General features: G+C 51.9%; 1 protein-coding gene and 1 non-coding gene across 7 annotated transcripts; one reads left to right on the forward strand and one right to left on the reverse strand.

The window, feature by feature from the left end:
• On the forward strand, positions 1-27,938 carry VWCE (von Willebrand factor C and EGF domains). 6 transcript variants are annotated; one of them, XM_074371945.1, is made up of 20 exons: positions 585-835; positions 3,316-3,410; positions 3,532-3,621; positions 3,959-4,087; positions 6,341-6,457; positions 9,076-9,192; positions 10,063-10,191; positions 10,794-11,236; positions 11,319-11,412; positions 12,585-12,667; positions 14,239-14,326; positions 15,983-16,068; positions 17,293-17,410; positions 18,027-18,112; positions 19,436-19,532; positions 20,314-20,396; positions 21,497-21,587; positions 21,670-21,752; positions 22,105-22,195; positions 26,939-27,938. In XM_074371945.1, exons 1-20 carry the CDS (start codon positions 726-728, stop codon positions 27,532-27,534), a joined length of 2,826 nt encoding a protein of 941 aa, XP_074228046.1. In that variant the 5' UTR covers positions 585-725; the 3' UTR covers positions 27,535-27,938. The 6 variants fall into 6 exon arrangements, 5 of the variants coding, with proteins under 5 accessions (XP_074228047.1, XP_074228045.1, XP_074228044.1 ...); XM_074371947.1 differs by lacking the exon at positions 3,959-4,087 and having other exon boundaries at positions 584-835; XM_074371946.1 differs by lacking the exons at positions 3,316-3,410; positions 3,532-3,621; positions 3,959-4,087 and having other exon boundaries at positions 5-835; positions 26,939-27,141; positions 27,263-27,531.
• Positions 14,957-15,029, reverse strand: TRNAA-GGC (transfer RNA alanine (anticodon GGC)). The gene has a single exon. It is a non-coding gene; the product is annotated as a tRNA-Ala (tRNA).

The following is a 27,938-nucleotide window of genomic DNA, read 5'->3' on the forward strand; positions in this document are numbered from 1 at the left end:
ACCTGCTCACCACTTTCCTGCTTCCCTTCTCTGACTGTGGCTTGGGGCAGCTGCAGAAGAGGAGTCTGTGGGTTCAAGCCCCGCTAGTGCCCCCTGCCCAGGGAGCAGGTGGACCCACTGACTCACGCACTCAGGGGTGAGGGTGCAGACCTGCTGTCAGGCAGGGGGCCAGCCTAGAACTGCCCAGCATTAAAATGACCCAGCATGCCACCTTCTCGTGACAACACAGGCATCTCAAGCTCCACCGAGACCATCAAAGCCTGGGACGCGAAGCCTCCAGCGCCAGCCTTGTTCCCGGAGTCTCTTTCCTCTCTGGGCCTCAATATGACGCCTACAGCCCGTCGCAGGAAGCAGACTCCCAAACCCGGGCAGGGGGTGTGGGCCGAGGACGAAACCCCGCCCCCAGGGGTCCCTGATCTTTGCCCCCGCCCCGGGCTCCGCGCCTCCCCAGGAGGCCACCGGCTGGCGGGCGGCGCTGCCTTTTGTGTGTTTCGTTCCGAGGTGCCAGAGACGACCCCCCCCCCCCAGTCGTCGGCCGCGTCCCCTCGCGGCCCCCGGCCCCTCCTCTCGGCGTCCCCAGCTCCCCTGCTCGGCTCCGCGTGCCAGCTCGGGGCTCGCTGGTTCGCTCCCCGCGGCGCCAGGAGGAGGGGCGAGGGCCGGCAGCCCCCTCCCCCGCGCGCGGCGCCGGAGCCCAGCCGAGCCGGGGGGACCCGCCGCCGCCGGTCATGTGGGCCGGACTGCTCCTCCGGGCCGCCTGCGTCGCGCTCCTGCTGCCGCGGACCCCGGCCCGCGGCTACACCGGGAGGAAGACGCCCGGGCACTTCGGGGCCGAGAGGTAAGCGCCCTGCGCCCCTGCCCTGCCCCTCCGCGAGAGCGCTACCAGCGCAGAGCCGGGAGGCGCGAAGGGGCGTCCCGGATCCGCGAGCAGGCGCCGGTCGGGGCTCCCCCGACCGGCCGCTGTCCGCGCGCGGGCGCAGCCCAGGGGGTCGGGACAAAGGGACAGCAGTTTGTGCTCTGAGCGGGTGCCCATTCTGCGCCCCTGGCCGGGCTGTCCTGACTAGGACCTGGCGCGGGGAACGGAAATCCAGGAGCTGCCTGAGCCACTCTTGAGACCAGTGGAGCGCGGACCCCTGGCGAGGGGACCCCGGGACATGCCACTGGTCTCCAGACTGGCTGGCTTTCGCTCCCGAACGTGCCCGGGGCTCTCCCTAGGCAGTGCCTGGCCTGCCCCGCGGCGCCCGCCGCTCTGTGACTAGGGGCTCCCTGTGTCCAGGTTCTGCGCACGCCGTGGACCTTGGAACCGCCGGGGTCTCTGGGTTATGTTTCGGTTTCCGCCTGTGTTTGCGCGCGGGCGGGGGTGGGGTGTTTGCCCCTTGCTCTTTCTCAATTGATGCCGCCCTCCCCTTGTGTCTCCTCCCGGCGGAGGCCGTGCCGTCGCGGGCCGAGGGCGTGTGTGCGTGATGCTCCGAGCGAGGGAACACGGTGTCAGCGGGCGGCCTGGCCCGCGGCCACGGCCTCGAGGGGCGCGCAGGGGGGCGGCCCCTCGAGGCTCGCAGCCGCACGTGTGTTCTGCAGCCACCGCCAGTTCCTGCTCAGATAGGCCTGGATCCGCGGCGCGTCAGAGCCTTCCTGCCTGCCACCTGTCTCCCTGTCACCACCCTCCCTAGGCTCCTTGGGGCTCTGTGGTGGGTGCTCGGCCCCCGCCCACCTAAGGGTGAAGCTCCACCGGCTTCCCGGACATCCTTCCATCTGCTGCTTTGGTGGCACCCCTGTCCCTTTGAAAGCCCCATCTGAGGAACAGGAGCTGCCGGCTCCTCCTTCGCTGGCTGCTGCCATAATCGCTCCAGCAAGGGCAGCGGGCGAGACATCCCTGCCGCACCCCCCACCCCTTTCCAGGGCCCCTTTTTCTGTGATGACTTCAGAGAGGGAAAAGTCTCTCGCAGGCTCCAGGGACAGTTTTCTGCAGACGTTTCTGTTTTGCCATGTGCCCTGAGTTTCCCTTTCTAGAATACTTGTCACTTTTGACACAGGTTATTCTCCCCCAGAGCAGGCTGAGTCTGTCTCTCCACTCATGTCCCCAGTGCCTTCTGCCATGCCTGGCACCTGGTGGGTGCTCCGTAGATGGCCTGACTGGCAGAATATTCCCATCAGCCCCCAAACACAGGTAGAACACTGTTGGGAAGGGTTTTCTTGTCCCTGTTCTGTTGCACCAGGATTCCCAGTTCCAACCAGGCTGGGCTTCATTATCACAGAACCAGTTCTAGTCATGGTCTCCGTCCCCCTTCAGGCTCGAGCACGTGCAGCTCCTTCTGCCTGGAACACTCCTCCACTCTCACCAGCCGCCTCTGTTCCTCTCTCCCACCTCAGCCCAGGAAACCTACCCAGACGCTCCTTGGGGCTCCATAGCCTGTTGCCTTGTGGCACTTGTCACACTATGTTGTTGTCACCTGGTTCCTATCTGTCCCTGGAAGGCGGGGAAAGTGGTTTGTTCGTGGCTGTGCTGCCTCGCCCAGCCTCGGGCGCTCTGGGTTCCCCTTCACTCCTTTGGGCAGCTCGCTGGTGCCCCCTCCCCAACTCCAGACTTGTCACCTGGGGAATGACATCTCTCCAGCCCCCTTGGAGCTGCCGCCCCCCCCTTCCTCTCTTCTGCTGGCTTTGCTTCTCAACCTTGCCCTCAACAGCCATTTACTGAAAACCTACTATGTGCCAGGCACTGCCCTTAGTGCTGAGGTGAGCAAAAACGATGAAGCCCTTGTCCTCAGGGAATAGTTGGGGAGCCAGGCAATGAATAAATCAACAAACTAATACATAATTTAATGTCCCAGGGAGTAAGTGTTATGAAGAAGAATAAAGCAAGGTAGGGTGGGCAAGCAGGGTCTCCTGAGAAGGTGACATGAACATAGACCTGGGTAAAAGAAGAGACGGAACTATGTGTTTGGGGAGGAACCTTCGTCATAGAGGGAACTGCAAGTGCAAAGGCCCTGAGGCAGCCGTCCCTGGGGCTGTTCATCCACTGCAGTCTTCCCTCCTCAGCTCTGTGGCCCCTATTTGCTCTGTGTTCATGTGGCAGGCATCTGTAGGAGACTAGTGTCTGTTCTCCTACACCTTTATCTTTGTCCTGCCTCCAGGAGGGACTGATGGTCTGGGTCATTTTTCTTTGGAAACTTCCCACTATTCCTCTGGCAGGGGTGTGGTGTCTCCAGAACTGTTTGTTGACTGACTGACTCACTGACTGGCTGGAAGGCTTTCACTGCCCTGTAGAGGAATCCTCCCCTCTGGTACAGAATGTAGAAGGTGTTCTCTCCTCTCTTGCAGACGCCGGCTGGGCCCCCACGTCTGCCTCTCAGGGTTCGGGAGTGGCTGCTGCCCTGGCTGGGCACCCTCCATGGGCAGTGGGCACTGCACCCTTCGTAAGTGCCTGTCTCTGTGCCCCGAACGTCCTCCACAGAAGGGCGCTCATTCCCTGGGCTGGCCTGAGGGGCAGATTGGGGACCCCAGCCCCCACTCCCTCACCTGCCTTTCTCCTCTCAGCCCTCTGCTCCTTTGGCTGTGGGAGTGGCATCTGCATCGCTCCCAACGTCTGCTCCTGCCAGGATGGAGAGCAAGGGGCCACCTGCCCAGGTAACTGGGGGTGGGGTGGGGCAATGCTGATGGGAAGAACTCAGTTTTCACTGAGATTATGTGCTAGGCCCTGGGCACTTGTGCCCTGGCATATTGTCTTCAAACAACCCCGTTAGATAGGCATTCTCATTCCCATTTTATAGATGAGGAAACTGAGGCACAGAAGCTAGTGACTCGCCCAGGGTTATACGGCCAGCAAGTGGCAGAGCTGGATTTAAACTCAGGCCTGTTTGCCTGCAGAGCCAACTTCCCAAAAGGATTTAGGAGGAGCCCAGGGAGGCGGGGGCTGCTGGGACTGTGGCCTGGTGCATGCTCATGGGTGCGGTGCCTGTTTTAGAAGCCCACGGACCCTGCGGGGAGTATGGCTGTGACCTTACCTGTAACCATGGCGGCTGTCAGGAGGTGGCCCGAGTGTGCCCTGTGGGCTTCTCCATGACAGAGACAGCTGTCGGCATCAGGTGTACCGGTGAGAGGCCTGGGGACCGTGGGGAGAGGGTGGGTGGTCCCGGTCCTGCCAGGATGGTTTCCGGAGAGATGCCAGAGCAGAGCTGAGCGTGGAGCAGCTCTGAAGTTTGAGAGTGGGTGGGCAGGCAGGTGGACACATGAAATTTGTCCCTTCTGCTACTTCACAAATACTCACAGGGCTCCTCTTATGGGCCAGGAACTGAGCTGGGGCTGGGGTTACGGGGGCAGTCCTTGCTTTTATGTTGCTTCAGAATACGGGGCAGGGAGACAAGTAAGGACGATGACAGTCCCCTGTGAGGGGACCGTTACTTGTGGAGTGGACGGTGCCGGGGCCCACAGGGCACAGGGAACCAGGACTGGAGTGGATGTCTGACCACCAAAGGCTCCCTTGGAAAAGTGACATTTGAAACTTGAGACAAACGAAACTCAATGGTTATTTTGTAAAAGTATTATTTGTTCGTATTTTAAAAAAGCTCCCATGGGTGAAGTCTGTGACCTTCCCCAGAGGCAGCCACTGTGACCAGTTTCTTACATAGCTTTCCAGAGAGCTGAAAGCCTTTTTTTTTTTTTTCAATTTGAACTTTGTAAAAATAATATTTCTTCCCCTGAATATAAAAGTAAAAAATAACTTATTTTGGAACATTTGGAAAGTAAAAGGGTAGAAAGATGAAAATAAACATCTCTCTGAAGTTCCTACCCATAGATATTTGTTACTAAAATGAAGTTATTTTTTTTTCTGCCCTTTCCTCTGGGTGTGTCTGTGTTTGTGAGTGTGTGTGACTGTGCTTATGTGTGTCAGGCATGTTTGTGTGTTTTATAAAATTGGGATCATACCTTTTTTATTGCTTTCGTTCATTATTTTTCTCACTTAACTTGGTGTCATGAGCAGGAAGTTGTCCTTACAACATAATTTTTAACGGCTCCAGATGTGGCTGCTGTAATTCAAGTCCCTAATTCTGTGCCATCCATCATTAGCTTGTCTGCAATGTTTTGCTGCTATAAATAATGCTGCAATAAAGAGGCTTCTGGTTGGCCTCTCTGATTATTCCCAGAAGGAGAACTACGGGGTCAGGGGTCTCATGAAGGAGTTTTGGTTGAAGTCCTTTCCACACACACATGGCCGAGGCAAACTGGACCAAGGGAAAAGCCAGAGCCCAATGTCAAAGCAAGCGCAGGGCAGGGGGGCACTGGCCACCACCATGAGGGGCCCCGTGGGATGGGGTGAGTCAGGGTGAGCTCCTTAGAGGTAGTGAGTGTGGCCCCAAAAGGCCCGCCATGGGAAGAGCAAGAGAGGAGAATGGAGGTGACCAGCAGGTGTGGGACCAGGGGGCTGGATGAAGACTCAGGGGCCGACTGGAGTGGGCAGAGCTGATCCCATAGGCCCTCAGGAGCCGCCATGGTTCTCAGATAGGAAGGGATGCCTTGAAGCTGAAATGCAGAGCTGTCTCCCCTCTCCCCGCCCCTGATCTGAACCTCCTTAAAGTACTACTTGGATCCAGTCCCCCTACCCTGGGCAGAAGGCTTGGCGACCCCTTTGCGCTCCACAGCCAAGCCTTAACCCGCCACCTCTCAACTCTGCCTCCCACTTCTCGGACAGGAACCTAATCTCTGGCCAGACTGAGTCCCCAGCATTCCCCATCCTTCCAGGAAGCTTCTTAGACTCTCTCTGCTTGACGGCTCCCTCCTCCTGACACCTCCTGGACCTTCCAGTCCAGCTCTCCTCCATTGCACCCCTGCTGTGGCCAGGCGGTCCGTGATGGGGCACGTCTCACCGGCCACATGCTGGCCTCTCGTGGGCGTGTGTTGTGGCTCCTACATTCTCAGGCTGCAGCCATCTGGAGAGTCAGCAGTGTCTTAGTCACACTTGTGTCCTCGGCAGCTTCCCCCTCCACCCCTCTAGGTCTGCTGCACACAGGCAGTGCTCCAGAAACACTTAAGGGAATTTAATCATCCTTTCTGCCCACTCCCGTCTGCCTTTTGGGGTTGCCCTGTAGGTGGGACCGTTGGAAATGATTCTGTCTCTGCCAGCCTCTCTGTCATCTGTTCTGTGTGGGTCAAAAAGAGGCCTGGCCCGTCGGCCTCTTCTTCCTGGGGGCTCCCTCGTAGCCAGATGACTTCCTTGGGGTAGGGTGGGGGTTCCACCCTGCTAAGAGTAGGCCCCGTGTGGACACAGAGTCCTTATGGGGTGGGTTTTCTCCCTGCCCCCGAACCACGATCAGAGTGGGCTGTTCAAGAATGTTTTCTGTCTCCCCAGACATCGACGAGTGTTTAAGCTCCTCCTGCGAGGGCCACTGCGTGAACACGGAAGGCGGGTTCGTGTGTGAGTGTGGGCCGGGCATGCAGCTGTCTGCTGACCGCCACAGCTGCCAAGGTGAGCGGCTCTGGGAGGGGTCATGGTGATGGCGTCGCCACTGCTGTTAGACTCTGACCTTGTACTCAGGGCCCTTGCGGTCCCAACCTGTGCTCTCTAGGCATGATCGTGTCTCACCTTCACCCCGACCCCTGAGGGAGATATTGTTAGCATCCTCACCTTACGGATGAGGAAACTGAGGCTTCAAAGCCATTCTGTCAGTAAGAGGAGGAGTCAGCTTGCATCCAGGTGTGTCTGACTCTAGGGTCTTTTCTCTGGATCACGACTCAGGAGAAACTGCTAGTGCCTTTATTACAGGGTAGGGGTTGGGAGTGGAGGAGAGGCTGAGGGGAGAGCTCAGGGCAGGCAGAGCAGACTAACCTGAGGGAGGAGGCCGCTGAGATGGAGGAGGTCAGAGGGGACAGGGCTGTGGGAGAGGCACGCTGTGATGGACTCACTTCATCCACCCGCCTCGTGCTGGGCCAGGCTCTGGAGACACACAGTAGGAAAACATCCTGCCCTCCAGCAGCCCCCACCTGGTGGGCAGGGGAAGAATAAAGAGGCTGGGATGAGGGGTAAGTGCTGTGGGAACCCAGGGAAGAGAAGGCATCTTTTCTTCAAAGGGAACGGGATGAGAGAACTCATCTATAAAACAGAAACAGACTTGCAGGCGTAATAAACAATCTTATGGTTACTGGGGGAAAGGGAATGGGAAGGGGTAAATTTGGAAGTCTGAGATTTGCAAATGTTATCCATTATATATAAAAAAATAGATAAAAAACAAATTTCCTCTGTGTAGCTCAGGGAACTATATTCACTATCTTGTAATAACCTTTAATGAAAGAGAGAACATGAAAATGAATGTGTGTATATATATGCATGACTGGGACAATGTGCTGTACACCAGAAATTGACACATTATAACTGACTATATACTTCAATTAAAACAAAAGAAAGTAATTACTCATTCTGTAAAAATGACTTTTATTTATAGAAACCAAGGAAACATTCTCTCTTTAATAAGGCAGCAAAGACAGAAGCTCCCTTTGATACTTGGTACCATTTTCTGTGTGTTTGAAATTTTTGTAGATTATTTAAAAAGTTTTAGAAGTCATGGCCCTAGCCTCAGGCCCTCTCTCTCACTGCCAAGCTCTGCTCTCCCTAGAGAATAACCCTAGTATCTTAGTATCTGCTTGGGCCACTATAACAAAATACCACAAACTGGGTGGCTTAAACAACAGAAATTTATTCTTACAATTCTGAAGGCTGAGAAGTCCAAGATCAAGTTGCTGGTCCATTCATTTATTGGTGAGGGCTCTCTTCCTGACCTGCAGAAGGCTGCCTTCTCTCTGCATCCTCACAAGGCAGAGAGAGAGAGAGCGCAAGCTCTCTGGTGGCTCTTCTTCTAAGGGCACTAATCCCATCAAGAGGGCCCCACCCTCCAGACCCCATCTCAACCTAATTACCTCCCAAAGGCCCCCCTCCTTTTACATCACACTGGGGGTCAGGCTTCCATATATGAATTTGGAGGGAACATAATTCATCTGTAGCACTTGGTTATCAACCCGATGAGTGCCCTGCCTGCCCCTCCCTAGTACGGGTACATAGGCACACGTGCATTTACAGAGATAGGATAATAAGAGATGAGTGGCTAACAGTTGTTGAACTCCTGTGTTCCAGGCACCATGTGAAGCACTTAAAATGCATTTTCTCATTTCATTCTCAAAATTATCCGGTGAAGTTGGTACTGTTTATTTCCATTTGCCTGATAGGAATATTAAGGCTTAAAAAATGAACTTGCTCACAATCACGTTAGAGCTGAGATTTGATCCCCATTGGTCCTCTGCTTGTTTTTTTCCCTTCAACAATCTGTCTTGAAGATATCTTCACATCAGGGTCAACAGACTTGCTTTATTCTTTTTAACTGTTGCCTGGTACTCTGCAATGCAAATATCTATAGTTTACTAATGCTTCTCTTATTGATGAACATGTAGATTATTTCCAGTTTTTCATAATTTCAAACAATGGCTTGGGGAAGCTTTGACAGAGGAGGTGGTTTAAAAGCTGGGTTTTGAGGTATGGGTAAAAGTTTTCCAGCCAGACAAGATGGGAAGGCATTCCAAGCAGAAAGGAGAACATGGGCAAAGGGGGAGGGCCACAGGAGCATTTAGAAGATGGCAAGAATTTAGGCCAGAGTAAAGAGAAAGGGACAAGGAGGGAGGTGGGAAAGGCAGCCCAGGGCTCATGAGCTCTGGTGCAGCATTTGTGCTTACTGGAGCCTTGGAGGGGTTTTAAGCAGAGAGCAGCCTGATCAGGGTGCCCTTTGGTCAGAACATCCAGGAGGCTGTGTAGAGGGTGGCTTGGGAGGAGCACAGGGAGAGGCAGAGAGACACACAAGGCTGTTGTTATCTTCCAGGCTAGAGACAAAGGTGCCCTGGGTGGACTCGGGTGTGGCAGTGAGGCTGGAGAGAAGTGGACTAGTCCAGGGGGGACTTAGGAGTTGATAGACTGAATATGGGTGGTGAGAAGGAGATGGGTGAAGAGTCTGGTAGGAGATGTCAATAAGGGAGGCAGGGAGGACCACCTATTTCCAAAACTCCAGGGGGAAATAAGCTCCAGCTGTGTCCTGTTCCCTTCAGACACTGATGAATGCCTTGGGACCCCCTGCCAGCAGAGGTGTAAAAACAGCATTGGCAGCTACAGGTGTTCCTGTCGAACTGGCTTCCATCTCCACGGCAACCGGCACTCCTGTGTAGGTAAGGCCGGGGACCCTGTTGTCTTCGCACTGACGCTGCCAATCAGGAAGATGGACAGGCTGAGCCCAGGGACAAGGAAAGGGCAACAGCCTGGACCTCCTGGTTCCCTGGAGCCTGCAAGCGCTCAGAGCCGGCCTTTCCCCCGGGGTTGGCGTGGCTCCTAATGGAAGACCCTGTCTTGGACTTTTCCTGGCCCCATGCCACTTTCATCCTGTTATGTTTCTCTTCCACCCTCTCCCAGATACACCCCAAGGATTCCTCTCTGCTCACCCATTTTCTTGGCTGCCTTTGCTCCCCTGGGTAAATAAAGCACGTTATGTCTTGGTTCCTCTGGTTTAGAAGGAGACCCCTGTTTTCTCAGCCCATTAGCAGAAATTTCCAGAAAGGGATTGGCATGTTTGGCTGGAGCTTGGCTCATGGGTTGAAGGTGGGGTCCCATGGGCCTGAAAAAAGACCTTGTTCTAGCAGAGCTGGGTGTTTGTCCTGAAGCCTGCCCTGAGCAGTGCAGTGATTTTTGAGACTTTTTCAGAAGGGCCCACACCACTCGACAGTGCCTGACAGTGGGATGGTGGAAGGTTTGGAGATGAGATCCCCAGTGGGGCCCATCCCCACCAGCCAGCACTTAATCACTGCTCACAGTGCTGGGGCATAAGTTACTGGTGCATCTACTGGATGTATGAACCTTCCAAGGGACTAGCACCAGATTTCAGCCCCACTCCCGGCCCTCTAAGTCACATCCGCACCCTGGGGCAGGGATGGACCCCATAAGAACGTGGCAGGGAGACTCCCCCAAGCCTTTTGGGCTAAGGGATGGAGGAAGGACTCGTTAGCAGGGACAAGGCAGCCGTTGGTAGCGAGGTTCTCCCGCAGATGTAAACGAGTGTCGGAGGCCGCTGGAGAGGCGAGTCTGTCACCATTCTTGCCATAACACCGTGGGCAGCTTCCTGTGCACCTGCCGACCTGGCTTCAGGCTCCGAGCTGACCGAGTGTCCTGTGAAGGTGAGCGCCGGCCCCGCCCTCTCGGCCCCAGGCCCCACCCTCCCGGAGCTGGCCCCGCCCCGGCCCCAGGTCCCGCGCTTCCAGAGCTGGCCCCTCCCCGGCCCCGCTCTCCCAGCGCCAGGCTCTCTTCCTTCCCCTGAACCTCAGCATCTCCTCCTAGGAAGCCACATCTGGGTGGTGGAGGAGGGGACACACTCTGGACTTGTCAGGACACAGAAGTAGGGAAGGGTCATTCCCAGAATGGATCTCTGAGGGCTTAGAGAAGGTCTGCCTGGCTCAGGAAACCTGAGTCTCCTCTGTGGCTGTCGAGGAAGGGAAGGGAGAAGAGTGTGATTTTGCAGCGTCTCAGGCAGCTGGACCTTCAGCATCACCAGCTGGTAACTTCTGTCTGCTCCTTTGGTACTTTTTCATCAGTCTTCTCCCCTAGTCGTCACCGCCGCTCCCTCGGTTTGAGTTTAAACTGGTGGTATTAGACCCATTATATTGAAGACACTGGCTCAGAGACATTGAGTGACTAGCAGCGCTGGAGCTGAGTCCAGGCCCCTTGAATCTCGCCTCTGACCCCTGCCGCTTCCCTCAAGACACCTCTCTTTCCTTTGCAGCTTTCCCAAAAGCCGTGCTGGCCCCATCAGCCATCCTGCAGCCTCTGCAGCACCCCCCTAAGATGCTACTGCTGATTCCAGAGGCAGGCCGGCCCGCCCTCTCCCCAGGACACAGCCCTCCTTCTGGGGCCCCAGGGCCCCCAGTGGGAGTCAGGCCCACCCGACTGCCATCCCCCACACCTGCACTACCCGTGTCCTCCCCCTCTGCCCCGACGCAGCTGCTGTCCACCCCGACGGCCATCCCCGTGCCCAGTGCCTCTCTCTTGTGGACCCTCAGACCTCCTTCACAACTCCAAGAGAAGGTGGTGGTGACCCCTTCCATGCCCAGGGGCCCGGAAGCCACACGCCTGGCACCAGCACCCCCTGCCTGTTGGCACCTGGGAGCCATGTATGAGTCGGGGAGCCGCTGGACAGAGCCTGGCTGTTCCCAGTGCTGGTGCCAGGTGGGCATGAGGGGTCCTCGGGCTGTCCCTGGTCTAGTATCTGGGGCCTGGTGGTGGCTGGAACTCCAGTTTCTGCTTCTAGGATGGGGAAGTGACCTGTGAGAAGGTGATGTGTGAAGCTGCTTGTTCCCACCCGATTCCCTCTGGAGATGGGGGCTGCTGCCCGTCATGTACAGGTGCGAGCTGGTCTGGGGGAGGCTGTGAGTGTCCCACGTGGTCCTGCCTCTCACCCTCCCTGGCCTTTCTGTAGCTGAAAGGCTGAAGCGAGTTCCCCGAGCCTCGCCCCCTGGGGGCTTCTGATTTAGCAGGTGTAGGACCCAGGACTTTGCATTTCTCACAAATTCCCAGGCAATGCTGGTGTTGCTAAGTCAGAAGTCACTTTAAGAGCCACTGGTCTATGCTGAGGTACCCTTCAAGGGGGAACATTTCATCTCCTGAGGATCCTTTTCGAGCTTCATTCATTCATTTATTCATTCATTCAGCAAGTTCCTCCAGACCCACTCAGCAGTCGCCTCCTCTGTCCCTACCCCCTCCCACTGCAGGAATAATCATTTATGAATTCTCCCCCCTTTCTGATTCCCTCCAACAACCTGCTGACAGGTTTTCATTTGCCTCTCATTGCTGTTAGGATAAAGACCCCAAATCTTAACAAGTCCTTCAGCAGAGCTCCTCAAAACTCACTGCACGTGAATCTTGTTAAAATAGAGGTTCACATTCAGTGGATTTAGGGACAGGCCTGAGCTTCTGTGCTTCTGTGAACAACAACCCCCCCAACATGATCAGTTGCTTTTCCGCTGCACTTTGAGCAGCAGTGAAAAAGTTTTCCTAGGGGTTAGAATGAAAATGATAATTGTGATCTTTTACTGTGTCCCTACCGCATACTAAGGCCTGAATGTAAAGTGCTGGGTGCATTACATCTGCGGGTGTGCATCCTTTGAAGCCCCCTGCAGGGCACGTGGTGTATTTCCATTTTGCGGTAGACATAAGAGTCCTAGGCTAAGTGACATGTCCAAGGTCGCTCGGGGGCTTAGCAGGCAGGCCAGGTTTTGAACCCAGAGCTGTCTGGCTGCCTTTCCTGCCTTATGGGAATAAAATGCCATGTTCTCAGCGGTTCTGGGTTTATCAGACATGAACGGAGTCCTCCCAGGGCATTCTATGCGAATATCTCCTGTAGTTCCCCAGGGGTCCTAGGACCACACAGGTCTGAGTGTGTGGATCTGCCACTCCTGGGGCATCCAGGCTGGTAGGAGAAGCCTCCAGGTACATTTTGCCTGGAAAAGTAATAAGCCCTCAAGCTTCCTCTACTTTGAAGAGGTCCAATGCCTCCATTCCTGTTTGTCTTTCAAAGGCTGTTTTCACAGTGGCGTCATCCGGGCTGAAGGGGACGTGTTTTCACCTCCCAACCAGAACTGCACCGTCTGTGTCTGTCTGGTGAGCATCACAAGATCCCAAAGCCTTGCGGGTGTTTTCTTAACCTTTGGGGGGTTTTAGAGGAAGGAGGAAAGACTGGATGTTAAAGGTGAGCTTGACTGAATGGTGAGAGAGTTCTCGGGTTGTGGATTTTGGTCGGAACCTGTTGAATTTAAAAGTGTGGGGTCGGGTGGGGAGGGAAGCCTGTAGTCTGTGGAGTCAGGGAGGCTTCTGCTGAGCAGAAAAGAGCCAACAGGCACACAGGGTCCATCTGTCTAGGAAGGGGAGGGGATGAAACTCCCTCGGAAACTTCCCACCAGGGAGGCTGTTTTTCTCTCCAGGCAAAATATTTGCCAGCACCATAAAGGTGTCCACATCGGGAAGGAGAAGGCTCATGACCAGATTTAGCTTGTTAAAGAGTATTTTGCTTTAAGCAAATCCACTGCTTCAAGCACCTACTAAGTGCCAGATGCTGTCCCATGGATTGGATTATGAGCATACAGTGTGTACCAGGCAGGGGGCTTGGTGCTTTCCATCTAGTTCCTCACTTGAGGCTGCTGGCAGCTCTTCCAGGTTGGCTTTACTGCCCCTATTCTACAGATGAAAAGACTGAAGCTGGGAGGTAGCTGAGCTGGGATTTGAGCAGAGATCTGTCTGCATCCAAAACCCAGGCTCTGTCCACCAACTCTCACTGCCTCTGATCATCTTTAAAAGCGGCCCCTGGTCAAGCAGGAATGGTGGAAGCTGCATTGTAAGGTTGGGTGGGGGGCAGGTGACAGCTCCTACCCCCTTTTGTTGAGCCCTTCCTCTGTGCCACGCACACAGGTGTAGTGGTCAAACGCTGGTGTGCATGACCACACTTCACAGTCCTCAGTGACCCCTGACTGAGGAGCCCTTCACAGCTCATCTCACATACAGGGAGACCGAGGCTCAGAGAGGGGATATACTTTGCCCAAAAAGTCACATGACTTGTAGGAGCAGACCATGGACCTCAGGTCTGGCTGTCTCCCAAGCCTGGGGCTTTTTTCGTAACTTCCAATTTTTAAAATTGAGTTTTAAATGTAATTTCTTGGCCAATATGGTCACTTGGTTCAAAATTCAGATGCACAGGAAGGTGCCTTTGGTGGAGTAACATCTGTTCTCAGCATCCTCAGCATCCTTCCGGAACTTCTGTATGCTGTGGGAGGGGTTCTATTGGATGGGTGCCATTGGGGGGGGATGCCATGGGAGGGATGCCATGGGGGGGATGCCATGGGGGGGATGCCATGGGGGGGATGCCATGGGGGGAATGCTATGGAGGACTAGGCAGCTTGCTCTGCTCTCCGGTCTGCTCATCTTGGAAAGGGGGATATTCTAAACCACACCATAATAAGCCCTGGTACTGGGTCCCTGCACAGTATCCTTGTGAGCCCATAGTGACATTTAAAGGTCTTGGACGGCTTCCTTTTGGAGGCTTTTGTGTGGGACAGGAGACCTGAGTGTGGTGGAAATAGGGAACGACAGTAGGGCCTGACAGAGAGCCTGGTGCCCCTCCTCCACCTGCTCCCCCCCAACCCCCCCCCCCGGGCTCCCCACACCTCTCCCCTCCTCAGGCTGGAAATGTGTCCTGCATCTCCCCTGAGTGTCCTCCCGGCCCCTGTCAGACCTCCCCGAAGCCGGACTGCTGTACTTGCGTGCCAGGTAAGTGGCTCTTTGGTTGGGGGAGGGCATTTAGCCTTTTAGTGTGTCGGGGAGGTGCTTTGCGGGAAGGATGAGTGGAGGACAGAAGGAGGAGATTGATTTCTGCTTTAGAAACCCAGATCAAGGGAAGCATTTCAAAGTGCCTGTTTTAATTGAGCACCTACCGTGTGCACAGTAGTTTGGATACGAGATTGGGCTCACAGCCTGGCCTGCCCCCGCCCGGGGTGGTGCCTTCGACACTGACAGGAAGGGGTTTGAATCCACCCTTGGCATGGCTCTGTCCCGAGACTGGGAGGGGTGTCCCCTTCCCCACTAATGAGTTGGTCCTTTGTTAAAACATGGCTCTCTTTCCTGAGATGACCTCATTGCTGTCACTGCCGGCTCTGGGCCACGGCTGTGTGGGGCGCTTGCCAGTCCTTGATCTCAGAGTCCATATGGAGCAGCCCTGAGGGAGTACTATTAATAGCCCCATTTTATAGGTGAGGAAACTGAGTCTCAGAGAGGTCCTCACTGCCCAAAGACACACAGTCAGTTAGTAAAGGAGCAGAGCTTCAGCTCAAGCTTATCTGATTTCAAAGCTAGTGTTCTTTTTATTTTACTTTTGAAATTTTTATTTATTTGTTTTTTTGACGGAGGTACTGGGGATCGAACCCAGGACCTCGTGCACGCCAAGCACAAGCTCTACCGCTGAGCTATACCCTCCCTCACATAGTGTTCTTTTTAATACTATTTTTGTTACTGTTGTTTTTTTATTGAAGCATAGTCAGTTTACAATGTTGTGTCAATTTCTGGTGTATTTAATACTATTTTTTGAATATTATATTATTTTTAGTTAAAATAGTTTTTGAAGAGGCAGTACACTCCCTAGGAGGTAGGAACCGTTAACCCCATTTTACAGATGAGAAAACTGAGGCTTAGCGAGCCTTAAGTATCTTGCCCCAAGTGAGTTGTGTAGCTGGGATTTGAACCCAGAGCAGTGTGACAGAAGTCAGGTGGGCCTGCGCAGGTTTTTTAGGCTGTTTTTACCAGTGTGGGAGTGGGGATCTTCAGATGAGAGGCTCCCACTGAATCCTCCCAGCCTCTAGGGAACAGCAGCGTTCCCAGACTTTGCTTTAGGTGTCTAGGGCTGTCTTTTTTTTTTTTTTTTAATTGGCATATAGTTGATTTACAATGTTTTGTTAGTTCTGATGTACAGCATAGTGGTATATACATATGTGTATATATATATATATGCATATACACACATACACAATGGAATACTACTCAGCCATAAAAATGAAATAGTGCCATTTGCAGCAACATGAATGGACCTAGAGATGATCATACTAAGTGAAGTAAGTCAGACAGAGAAAGACAAATACCATATTAAACAGGGCCATCTTTTTCATTTCTTCTTTTCTCTGACTCTAATTATTCAGGGCCTCCTTGCCTTCTCAGTTAGGACCTAATTTTGATGTGGCTCATTCTCTGTCAATTTTTAGGTACCAGTGTACCTTTAGCTGAGAGTTTGGAGGGGGGCTACGGTTGGGGTCCTGGGTGTAGGAGTGCTGTGGGGTATCATGGAGGTGCGTTTTCTTCCCCAACCCCCCCACCCATTTGCTCCCCCTTTTCTTTAGCTGCGCAAAGACCGTGAACTGCTTCTTCCTTTCTCTGCAGTGAGATGCTATTTCCACGGTCGGTGGTATGCAGACGGGGCTGTGTTCAGCGGGGTTGGTGATGAATGTACCACCTGTGTCTGCCAGGTAGGGGCTTCTTCCAGGATGGGTGACGGGGAGGGGGTAGGGCACCGGACTTCCCCAGGATGCCTTGTCCAGGAGGAGAGGAGCAGCCGTGCAGCAAAAGGGATACTGACGAAGCAAAGTGATCAAAGGGACCTTAGCATTCACCAAGGCCTCCCCTCTGCCTCCCTGAAGTTTGTCCTTGAGCAGTGCTATTTACTGAGCACCTACTGAATGCCTGGGTCAATGCTGAGTGCTGGGGATGCAGCTGAGCACAAGACAGCCCCCTTCCCCTCTGTCAGGGGGCACGCAGCTAGGTGGGCAATGAACAGGTGACCGGGGGGAGCTCTTTAGTTCTAGGAGGGAGGGATGCTAAGCAGAGATGGTAAGGATGTCGAGGACTAGTCAGGTGGGAGCTGAGACAGGTGTGCCTGACAGAGGGCACTGCATGAGCAGAAGGCAGGAGGCAGGAGAGAGCACGACGTGTTGTAAGGTCTGAAGATGTCCATTCTGGCCGGAGCCCAGGATGCCAGAGAGGCTGGAGACCAGGCTGAGGCGGGCATCCAGTTTGGGCTGGGTTCTGAGAGGCAGGGCGTGGGGTGGGCTTCTCATGTGATTTTCGGAGGGTGCGCTCTCAGGAGACACTGGTGGGGGGAGCAGGACAGGCAAGGGAAGAGGTCCAGTGAGGACGGGGTCTCAGGCTGATCCCAGGGGAGCTCTGGAGTGTAAGCTGCTCTGCAGAGGTGAGTGTGTCTAGAGGCGAGGGAGTGGGGCTGAAGGAACCATCCAGGCACCTGGAGGACACAGCCCCATCAGCTAAGGTGGTACTTTGGGGTGACAGCCTCTGCCTCGGACTCAGTCATGAAGGGCTTTGCCAGACAGGCAGAGGGGTTGGACTTGGCAGAGGTGCCAGAGAGTTTTAAGTGGCAGAGTGATGAGATCAGGTTGACCCACAAGAGAGTTCTTTGGCTGCAGGGTGAGAGTGGATTGGAGTGAGAACAGGAAGCTGTTGCAGAAGTGAGGCGGAGAGATGCTGGAGGCAGCAGCTAGGGCAGGCCAGGGACCCTCTGGCCAGACAGCGGCACCTTCCCTGTACCCTCTTCCAGCCTCACCCCCAACCCCCAGTGGAGGACTCGCCCTTCCTTCCACTCTGGCTTGCTGGAGATTCATCACATTTAGGAGGATGATGGCAGCCTGCTGGCCTCCTCTTTTGCTCTTTCTGGTCCGTGCCCCTGGGCTCTCTTCCAGAATGGGGAGGTGGAATGTTCCTTCACGCCATGTCCAGAACTGGATTGTCCCCGCGAGGAGTGGTGGCTTGGCCCTGGGCAGTGCTGCTTCACCTGCAGGAAGCCCACACCCATGACAGGTGAGGACCACGCAGCCCTGCATCCCAGGCTGCACCCACCCCCGGGTCTGGAGGCTGGAGAGGAGGGAGGCTGAGCGTCACCCCTGAGACTGTTAGTGTGTGTGTGTGTTCTCCGTGTGTGTTGCATTAAGTGTGTCTGGAAGGATGTGTGTGTGTCTGTGAGTGTATATATTTGTCTGTTTTAAGTTTGTGTATGAGTGGCATCTGTGTGTGAGTTTGTGTACGTGTGTCCATGTGTTTGCGTGTGAGTTGTATCTGTGTGTGTTTTTGAGTGTGTATGTGTTTTTGTTGTGTGTCTGCTGTATCTGTGTGAGTGTGTGTGTGTCCATATGGGAGTGGGTTCTGTGAGTGTGAATGGCTGTGTTTGTGGGTGTGCACGGAAGCTCACATTTGTGAGTGTGTCCCTGTATACTGGGTGCATGTTGGGCAGGGAAAAAATTCACCATCTGAGCCAGCGGGTGGCAGCTGCGGGAAGGTGGCTGCGTGGACACTGTGTGAGTGAGCCGAGGCATCTGTCTGTCCTTGGCGGGGCAGTGCCGTCGGTCCCATGGGCCTTCAGGACCCTCCTTGGCACTTCTGCCCATGCGCCCTTTCTCCCCTGCTGTCCCCTGGCCAGGCTGCTCTCTCGACGACAACGGGGTTGAGTTTCCGATTGGACAGATCTGGTCTCCCGGTGATCCCTGTGAGTTATGCATCTGCCAGGTGAATGACAACCTGCGCGCCTTCAGCTGCTTTCCCGGCCCTCCCCCCTCCAGAAGCGGGGCCACCCCAGGCTGGCGGCCCCAGTCTCGCCTCCATGCTGTCAAATCCCATTTTTACAGAAGGGGCTGGGATCCAGTTTATTCTGTCTTCGTTAGACTTTCAGGAGGACAGAGCTTGGCGGTCTGTCTTCAGAGTGGTGTGTGACACACTGCTTGTGTGGGGACCTGCTGGCATAAAGAGATGAAAGTAGGAATCCTGGTAGCGGGTTTTCCCCGGGCACAGATGACCAAGGGAGCTGGGGCAGCCCGAAGCCCTCTAGTTCAGCTGCGAAATTGCAAGGCTTCCTTCCCTAACACGAATCACGTGACCTCATCTCATCAGAAGTGGATAAGGTGAGGGTGCGTGAGTTTTAGCGTCAGATTGACAGAAATGCCAACACAGCATCATTTTAGCTCATGTTTAAGTATAGGTTGGCTTTTTTTTCAACTTTAAAGGAGTTTTGAGTCCCTTAGAGGTTAGAGCTTTATTTCTCAAAATGAGATCCCTGCACCCGCAGTGCCATCAGCATCACCAGGGAGCTGGGTAGACCCTCAGGCTGCCCAGGCCTCCGGACTCAGCAATCTGCCTTTTAATCCCCGGGTGACTCACGTGCACATGAGCCTATGAGAAGAACGGCCTTTGAGTCCCTTTGATGCACCATTTGTTAAAAAGTCCTAGACCTTTGCAAAACTTGGACACATTTCACTGGAATTAGAGTCGGGAGGAAAGTATATCCGCTGCCTTTTTCTCCTTTAGGACTGATCTCAGGCATTTGTATGACAAGAAAGTAACATAAAAGGTTCATAAACATTCAGATTCTTTTAGAAAAAAAGAAATGTATATGGTGCTTTCATCTCTGAAAGACATTTCCGGTGGAATACCTTTCTATAAAAATAGTATTTTATTGTACTCCATAGATCTGGGGTGAGCCAGGGTTTCAGGGAAACTCTGGGAGGAGAATTTGGATGGGGTCACAGTGCAGTCTTGGCCTCTGTGGGAGAGGAACAGGAAGCCGAGGAGACCAAGACCCCAGCTCTGACCTTCCCCCTCCTGGGATGAGGGACGCCTTTCTGGAAGGCTCACACCTCCTTTCCCAAGAGGCTGGATCTCTTTGGGGATCCCTGCCAGCTCCTAGCTGCCTCGTGGTGCTCTTTAGGGTAAATCTTGGCCAGTTTGCAGCACTAACCTTTCTTTTGGGGGGGCGGGCAGGGTGGAGCAGGGTGGGAAGGGAGGTGGGGACTGGTGTTGCAGGTGGGTTCTTGGTGAAGTTCCTCCTTCCTTCAGGCAGACGGCTCAGTGAGCTGCAAGAGGACAGACTGTGTGGACTCCTGCCCTCACCCGATACGGATCCCTGGACAGTGCTGCCCGGACTGTTCTGCAGGTAATTCCCCTCCCGGGGATGTGGGGGAGAAGCAGAGCACCCTCCCTGGCCATCCCTACCCAACCCCCGGCCCCCGGGCTCACCCTGTGTCAGGCTTCTCCATAAAAAACATGCTTTATCTCTGGTCATCCTCTCAGTGACCCTGGGGACCCAGCCCATTTTACAGATAAGGAAATTGAGGCTCAGAGCCAGAAAGCAGTTTGCCCAAGGGAGGCCCTGTCTGGGTGCTGGAAGCAGATGTGAAGATATGCAGAGCTTGCAGCCTAGGTGGGGTGATCAAGCAACTGTATCTGGAAATGATTAGAGAACAGGGAGAGGAAACGAAGAGCACCCCTTATGTTTTAATAGTCATTTTTTTTACCTTTTCTGTTATTTCAGAAGTAACATTTTATTATAGAATATTTAGAAAATACAGAAAGCAAACAAAAAATTAAAAGTGCCCATTATCACTTTTTTTTAATTGAAATACAGTTGGTTTACAATGTTGTGTTAATTTCTGGTGCACAGCATAGTGATTCAATTATATATATATATTCTTTTTCATATTCTTTGTCATTATAGGCTATTACAGGGTACTGAATATAGTTCCTTTTGCTATACAGTAGGACCTTGTCTTCAAAATCTTGAAGTTAAAAGTGTTCTGTCCCTTCCCCAACTCCCGGGGCAAGTGCCTGGGGAGGCAGCTGGCCTGACCTTTGCTACCCAGATCGGCCTTGGACTCCCGCCCTGGGGAAGGCCGGCCATGCCCCGGCTGGTGCTTACCGCGTGCTCTCTCTGGCAGGCTGTACCTACACAGGCAGAATCTTCTACAACAACCAGACCTTCCCATCCATGCTGGACCCGTGTCTGAGTTGCATATGCCTGGTATGACCACACAGACCTGACCCCTGTCTGCAGAAACTCCCCAGGATCTTCCCACCAGCTCCTGAACCCTGGAGGCAAAATCCAGAGACCTCCAAGAGAAAGGTCACTCTGGGTCATGGTGAAAGCCGGCTCCCTCCAGCCCTGCCCAGGGTGAATCTTTGTTCAGGGTCAGAGAAATATTTTTAACCCTACCTAGCAAAAGTCCTCCCCTTCTGGTGACCAGGAAGGGTCTTGGGGGCCAGCTCCTTATGGTATAAAATGCGGCCCAGGGATTCCTGCTGAGAGTGGGGGTGATGCACTCAAACCCAGGACTCTGTATGGAATCTTTAATACACTCACATTCTTAGCCTCTGCTAGTGCCAGTCCCTGCTCTCAGCTCAACCTCAGTTAATCCACGGGGGGGTCCTATGACTTGGGTACCACCTCCATCCCCATCTGCTAGGTGAGAAAATGCAGCACAGAGAGACAAGTCATTTGCTCAAGACCCCACAACTAGTCAGTCACAGTGCCAAGAATCAAATCCTCATATTCTGAATCTGCTTCAGAAAGCACACTTTTACCCCTAAATGATAGGGATATCATTTAGTATTTGGAAAATGGAAAAAAAAAAGAAAGTCCTTATTGCTTGTCATGCCAAAATTGTTTCGTGCCAATGGAGTTTCTTTGCTGGTGGTGGGTACAGACGCTGTGTGAAAACAGACAGGTCTACAAAAAGATTGAGAAATTCAGGGTGAGCATTTCTGGCCTCTGAGTGGCCCTATTCATTCATAGCCATGTGCTCTGGGGAGCTTCGGCTTCTGGGTCCTTTCTCCTACGTTTTTAGTGCTCAGCGTCCCTGGGTGGTTCATGGATTTGTTTGACAGGTACCTGTTGACAGATAAGATCCGTAGACAAGGCCAGGCTCTTGGTCCCGTAGGGCTTGTGTTCTAGTGGGAGGACAGACTCTGTCAGTGAACAGTTCCTCTCCCACCTCTGACAAGGACCTCTTCCCTGACCTTGGTGGCTCTGATGGGCACTCAGTGGCTGTGTGATCTGTCCTTCCCGACTGTCCTTCCAGCCTCCCTGAATGAAGGGCCTTATGTGTTTTCTGTGTCCTGCAGCTAGGATCGGTGGCCTGCTCGCCGGTGGACTGCCCCATCACCTGCACCTACCCATTCCACCCCGACGGGGAGTGCTGCCCGGTGTGCCTAGGTTAGTGGGACCAGCCACCCCATGTCTGGGGCTCCCAGGTGGGCTTTGGCTCTCACAGCGCCTGTCTCCTCTGCCCCTGCAGACTGCAACTACGAGGGCAGGAAGGTGGGAAATGGCCAGGTGTTCACCTTGGACGATGAGCCCTGTACCCAGTGCATATGCCAGGTGAGCTGGGCCTGGGGACCCTGGAGCCTCCTGGCCAGGGCTTCTAGCCTTTCATCCCTTGGCCAAACTTGGAACCCCTTAGCCAGTATCCCCGCATCTTCCTCCTGCCGTTCTTCAACTTTAATTACCTGCCAGAACGCTTTCAGATTTGATGGTATCCTCTCCCTTTGTAAGTTTCCTTAAGGTGGCCCTGCTCCATTGGGCTCACCTGTTCAGGCAAGGGCTGGGTACTGCAGCATCCGCCCCGGATCTTTCCGTGGGTCCAGCTGCTGGTGCCAGAAATCCCCGAGGACGCTGCTCTGGGCAGGGAGTTGCTCTGGGCTTTCTCATGTGTGTCCTTCTGCTTCCCCAGCTGGGAGAGGTGAGCTGTGAGGAGGTGCCCTGCCAGAGGGCCTGCTCAGACCCCTCCACACCCGCTGGGGACTGCTGCTCCTCCTGCCCAGGTAAGTGGGCCTCTGCAGCGTGGAGTTTCACCATCGTCTCGTTCCACTTTGCTCTTCTTCCCAGAGACACAGAACTTGTACTGGATGTGAGAAACCCAGGCTTGGAGAGGGAACATGGCCTGCTCAAGGTCACGCGGCAAGCACGAAGTGTGCCCTGGCCTTGCTGACCCTCATCTGTGCTGTTTATGCTGCCTGTGACGTGCCGTCTGACAAGTCTGTCTATCGTTCCTTTTTCTTCTTCATTTCTTCCTTCCTTAATCTCCTCCTCTGCTCTCTTCCCTTCTTAAAAATTAGAATTTAGGAATTGAATCCACTTTGCAGGGGAATAATTGCTAATATGTACCAAGCACCCGTTATGGGTCAAGGAACACCATATATTATTTCTTTTCTTTTTTTAAAAATTGAGGTATATATGATCCAGCAATTTCACTCCTGGGCATATATCCAGAGAAAACTCTAATTCGAAAAGGTACATAGACCCCGATGTTCATAGCAGCACTATTTACAATAGCCAAGACATGGAAGCAACCTAAAGGTCCATCAGCAGATGACTGGATAAGGAAGATGTGATATATATACAATGGAATGCTACTCAGCCATGAAAGAGAATGAAATAATGCCATTTGCAGCATTATGGATGGACCTAGAGAGATTATCATACTAAATGAAGTAAGTCAGACAGAGAAAGACCAATATCATATTGCTCATTTGTGGAATCTGAAAAATGATACAAATGAAGATATTTACAAAACAGAAACTGACTCACAGATACAGAAAATAAACTGATGGTTACCAAAGGGAAAAGGGGGGAAAGGATAAATTAGGAGTTTGGGATTAGCACTTGCAAACTACTATATATTAAAATAGATAAACGACAAGATCCTACTGTATAGCACAGGGAACTATAGTCAATATCTTGTAATAACCAATAATGAAAAAGAATATATATATGTATATATACATATAACTGTATCAGTGCTATACATCAGAAACTAACAAAACATATAGTATACTTCAATTTAAAAAACAGAAAAGGTAAAAGAAAATTGAGGTATAACTGACATATAACATTATATTAGTTGCAGGGGTACAATGTAATGATTTGATATTTGTATATATTATGAAATGATCACCACAGTAAGTCCAGGTAACATCAGTCACCACACAAAGTTACCAAACATTTTTTTCTTGTTATGAGAACTGCTAAGATTTAATCTCTTAGCAACTTTTAAATATAGTATTTCAATACAATATTATTAACTATAGTCATGTGTACATTACATCCCCATGATTTATTTATTTTATAACGGGAAATTTGTGCCTTTTGACCCCCTTCACCCATTTTGCCCACCCCTCACATCCCACCTCTGGCAACCACCAATCTGTTCTCTGTATCTTTGAGCTCTTCTTCTTTTTTTTTTTAATGGTTCTACATATAAGTGAGATCATATGGTATTTATCTTTCTCTGTCTGATTTATTCATTTAGCATAATACCCTGTGGATCCATCCACGTTGTCACAAATGGTAAGATTTCATTTTTTTTGTGGATGAGTAATATTCCATTGTATATATATATATATATATATATATATATATATATATATATATATATATATATATACCACATCTTCATCCATTCATCTATCAGTGGAAACCTAGGTTGTTCCCATGTTTTGGCTATTGTAAATGATGCTGCAGTGAACACTGGGGTGCAGGTATCTTTTTGAATTAATGTTTTCATTTTCTTTGGATATGGACCTAGGAGTGGACTTGCTGGATCATATGATAGTTCTTTTTTAATTTTTTGAGAAACCTCCTTACTGTTTTACACAGTGGCTGCGCCAATTTGCATTCCCAACAACAATGGAAGGGTTTCCTTTTCCCCACATCCTGACCAACACTTGTTACTTCTTGTCTTTGTGATGACAGCCATTCTAACAGGTGTAAGGTGGTATCTTATTGTGGTTTTTTGATCTGCATTTCCCTGGTGATGTGTGATGTCGAGCATCTTTTCATGTACTTGTTGGCCATCTGTCTGTCTTCATATATCTTGTTTCATTCCCTTTTCACAGCAACTCTTTGTGATAGGTCCTATTAGCATTTTCCAGGTGAGGAAACTGAGGCACAGAGAGGTGACGAGAGATCCTAAAGGTCACGCAGCTGGTTGATAGAGCCAGGATTTGAGCCCAGAGTTGATGCTTTCAGCTACTATGCTGCATTGACTCCTGAAAATTATTCTCATTTATTTGTCTGTCTCCATCATTAGTGTTCATCCACGTGGCTCTTTTTGCAGAGATATAAACAGGACGTGGACAACCTACTGTAACACACAGTTTCAAAGTATTGCTGTAGCCCTCAGCTGGCCATTTGAAAAAAGCTCCCATACTCTGGTTTACTTACCCCTTGCCTTTTTAGTTGATAGTTAGGTGGTTTCTTTCTTTTTCCTCTTTTTTTTTTTTTGGACCTACTGTGAAAAACCTTTGGTCAGACAGCTTTTTTTTTTTTTTTTTTTTTTTTTTTTTCAAATTTTGTGAGTTGTGTTCGGACCCTGCAGTTAAATGGAGTAACTAGATCATAGGGCGTCAGGAGTGGTTTGGTAACTCCTCCGGCATGACAGCACATGACCAGACAGGAGTCCTAGACAGAGAGCTGGTTCCCCACATACCTACCAGCTCTACACTGTGTGTTTTGAGTTTAATTTTTTCTAATTCAACATGTCCATCAAGAACCTTGAATGTGGCTTTTTTACGTTTTTTAAACTTCCAGCAAGACAGTGAATTTTTCCATGGATTTGTGGCCTGGATTTCCATTTGTATAAAATGTCTCTTTAACTCCTTTGATCTTTTGAAGAGGATGTTCTCTATTTAGAGCAGCTGTTCAGATCTGTGGATGAAGAGCTGCTGTCGAGACTGGTGGGGCTGGAGGCACCCTGATCCCATACAGTCATTCTGTTGGGGACTGTTGAGTGATTACAGAGTCGATCTCACCTTAAGCACCCCAAACCCTTCTGCAAGCTGATAGGTATTATTCCGTCTGCTTTCTAGAGGCTAAGGTGCCAGGCAGCGTAGGGAGCATTTGACCTGCATGATCTCATTTAAATGCCCTGGGAACGTTCCAGCCTGCATGCTCTTATTAGCTCCATTTTGCAGATGGGGAAATGGAGGCTCCAAGAAGTTTCTGTCTTGAGGCCACACTGTGTGGTGGTGTTGGACTCAAGCCAGGTCCCTCTGATTCCTTACGCCTATGCTCCTTCCCATTCTGCTCTCCTGCCTCCAGATGGGGAAACTGAAGCCCAAAGAGGTGAGATGCAGAGCCTAGTTCCTTCTCCTGGAGCATCAGCCTCACGTCCGTTTGCCACGTGCCTCTTCCTAATGAGAGCCCTTTCTTTTCTTTCTTTCTTTCTTTTTTTTTTTTTTTTGCATTCTTTTTTTATTGAAGTACAGTCAGTTTACAAGGTTGTGTCAATTTCTGGTGTACAGCATAATGTTTCAGTCATATGTACAGAGAACTCTTTTTTTTTAAACAATTTTTTATTGAGTTATAGTCATTTTACAATGTTGTGTCAAATTCCAGTGTAGAGCACAATTTTTCAGTTATATGTGAACATACATATATTCATTGTCACATTGTTTTTCGCTGTGAGCTACCACAAGATCTTGTATATATTTCCCTGTGCTATACAGTGTAATCTTTTTTATCTATCCTACATATGCCTGTCAGTACAGAGAACTCTTTTTAAGGAGAAACAGTTTTTTATTGAAATACAGTATGAATTGTTTCCTTTAGATCATGAATATTTCTTGAGATATAATTTATATACCATACAAGTCACACACTCAAAGTACACAATTCAGTAGTTTTCAGTATATTCACAGAGTAGTGTGACTGTTCTTTTGATGATTTATATATCTATATATTTTAAATTGATGTATAGTTGATGTACAATATTATATAAATTTCAGGTGCATGACCTAGTGATTCACAATTTTTAAAGGTTATAGGTTACCTTTTGATCATTTTAATAATGTAGTAGTTCCAATTTTTAATATGTTAGCTGGCCTCTGTCTCCCCCTGATCATACCTTCCTCCAATATTTTCTCTAATATTCTCTCTTCCTTCCAAGTTCTCTCACCATGGATTAAACCCTTATGATGTGCCAGGTTCCAGGCTGAGACTTAAAAACAAATTTTTTCAATAGATTTTTTTTTTAGAGTGATTGTAGGTTCACAGCAAAACTGCGCAGAAGGTACAGAGAGCTCCCACATACCCCCTGCCCTCCATTTATGCACAGCCTCCCCTGCCATCAACATCCCCCACCAGATGGTACATTTGCTAGTTGGTGAACCTGCACTGACATAAATGTCCCCCAAAGTCCATAGTTTATGTTTGGCTTTAGGCTGAGATCTGTCAAGCACCATTTCATTCCATCTTCACTGAGTAGCCCTGTGCAGTCATTGTTACCATGAAGCCCATTTTACAGATGGGGAAATGGAGGCTCAGGGGAGTGATGTGCCTTACACAAGGCCGCACAGCCAATGCCTTTGGTGGACTGCCTCTGTCTGCTCATGGTTCCTTTTCCGTCTACTTCCCTGGAGGCAGGAACTTCCCCACCCCAACCCCAGATGTGCAAGGACCCTTGGAGGACAGAGCTTGGGCATCTGTCTCTGGTGCAGCTACTCCCAGAACTGCCTCAGCCGCAGGGAGAACCATTGTGCATCTTGTTGCATCACCTCTCTCTCTAGATTCCCTGGAGGAAAGCCAGGGGCTCTCTCCTCGTGGGGACATGGAGCTCAGCAAGGCGGCTCGGAGCCCCCGGGGAGACACTGAGGCCCCCGTCAACTGCAGCTCCTGCCCGGGGCCCCCAGCGGCATCACCTCAGAGGCCAGCGCTCCAACTGCTCCAGCTCCTCTTAAGAACCAACCTGTCTAACATGCAGACTTTACCTGTGAGCCCCTCAGGAGCCCAGGCCTCGCCTTCGTTCCCTTTGGGGTCAGGGGGCAAGTTGCCAGGGGAGCCTAGGGCCTCCCAGCCCCCTCGGCCCTCACCAGGGCCTTCAATTCCTCCAGGAGCCTCCTCTCTACCTCCAGCCTCTCCTGGGGCTCCTGGGCCACCTCCTGTTACTCCAGACCCCTCATCCTCAACCGCTGGGGCCCACACGGCGTCCAGACGACCCTCTCTGCCTGCCACCGTCCTGACTGAAGCTTCAGCCCTTTCCACGAAGGGCCCCATTACCTTTCTCAGGCCTCGCAGACTCTCCGCAGCCTTTGCAGCCACGGCCAGCTCGGACCCCCCGCAGCCTGCCGTGGGGACCTCACGGGAGGAGGAGGCCGCTGGGTAAGCAGGCCTCCATTTCAGGGCCATGCCCAGGAGACTCCAGACAGAGAAGACTGCCAATGGCCCTGGGAGCTTGCAGGGCGGCTCTGGGGGCCGACAAGGCTGCTGAAGCCGGAGGCTCACTCCTGCAGGACTCCTGGTGGGGATGGAAAGCCCCCAGGACCCGACGTAGCCTTGTCCCCAGGAAGCATTTGGGATGTGCTGTGAGAATCCAGCAGTGTGTCCTCCACAGTCAGCATCCTCCCTGGATGGCACGGCTGGCCTGTCTTGAGAAAGGTCGGGGCGGTTGAGTCCTCCCGCTGGAGGAGGAGGGTCAGAGGGGGATGGGATTCCATGGGGATTGTGTCACCAGCCATCCCACGTCCTTACCTGAGGTTCCCTGATTAAAGGCTATCTCGGTGTCCCCCA

This window comes from Camelus bactrianus, chromosome 10 (assembly GCF_048773025.1).
Source record: "Camelus bactrianus isolate YW-2024 breed Bactrian camel chromosome 10, ASM4877302v1, whole genome shotgun sequence".
NCBI lineage: Eukaryota > Metazoa > Chordata > Mammalia > Artiodactyla > Camelidae > Camelus > Camelus bactrianus.

Excerpts from the sequence above, each read along its gene's own strand:
- VWCE (XM_074371943.1), top strand. The coding sequence starts at position 205 with ATGCCACCTTCTCGTGACAACACAGGCATCTCAAGCTCCACCGAGACC. Across the intron at positions 12,668-14,238 it reads GCACCGTCTGTGTCTGTCTG|GCTGGAAATGTGTCCTGCAT; the intron begins GTGAGCATCACA and ends TCCCCTCCTCAG. Across the intron at positions 20,397-21,496 it reads GTCTGAGTTGCATATGCCTG|CTAGGATCGGTGGCCTGCTC; the intron begins GTATGACCACAC and ends TGTGTCCTGCAG.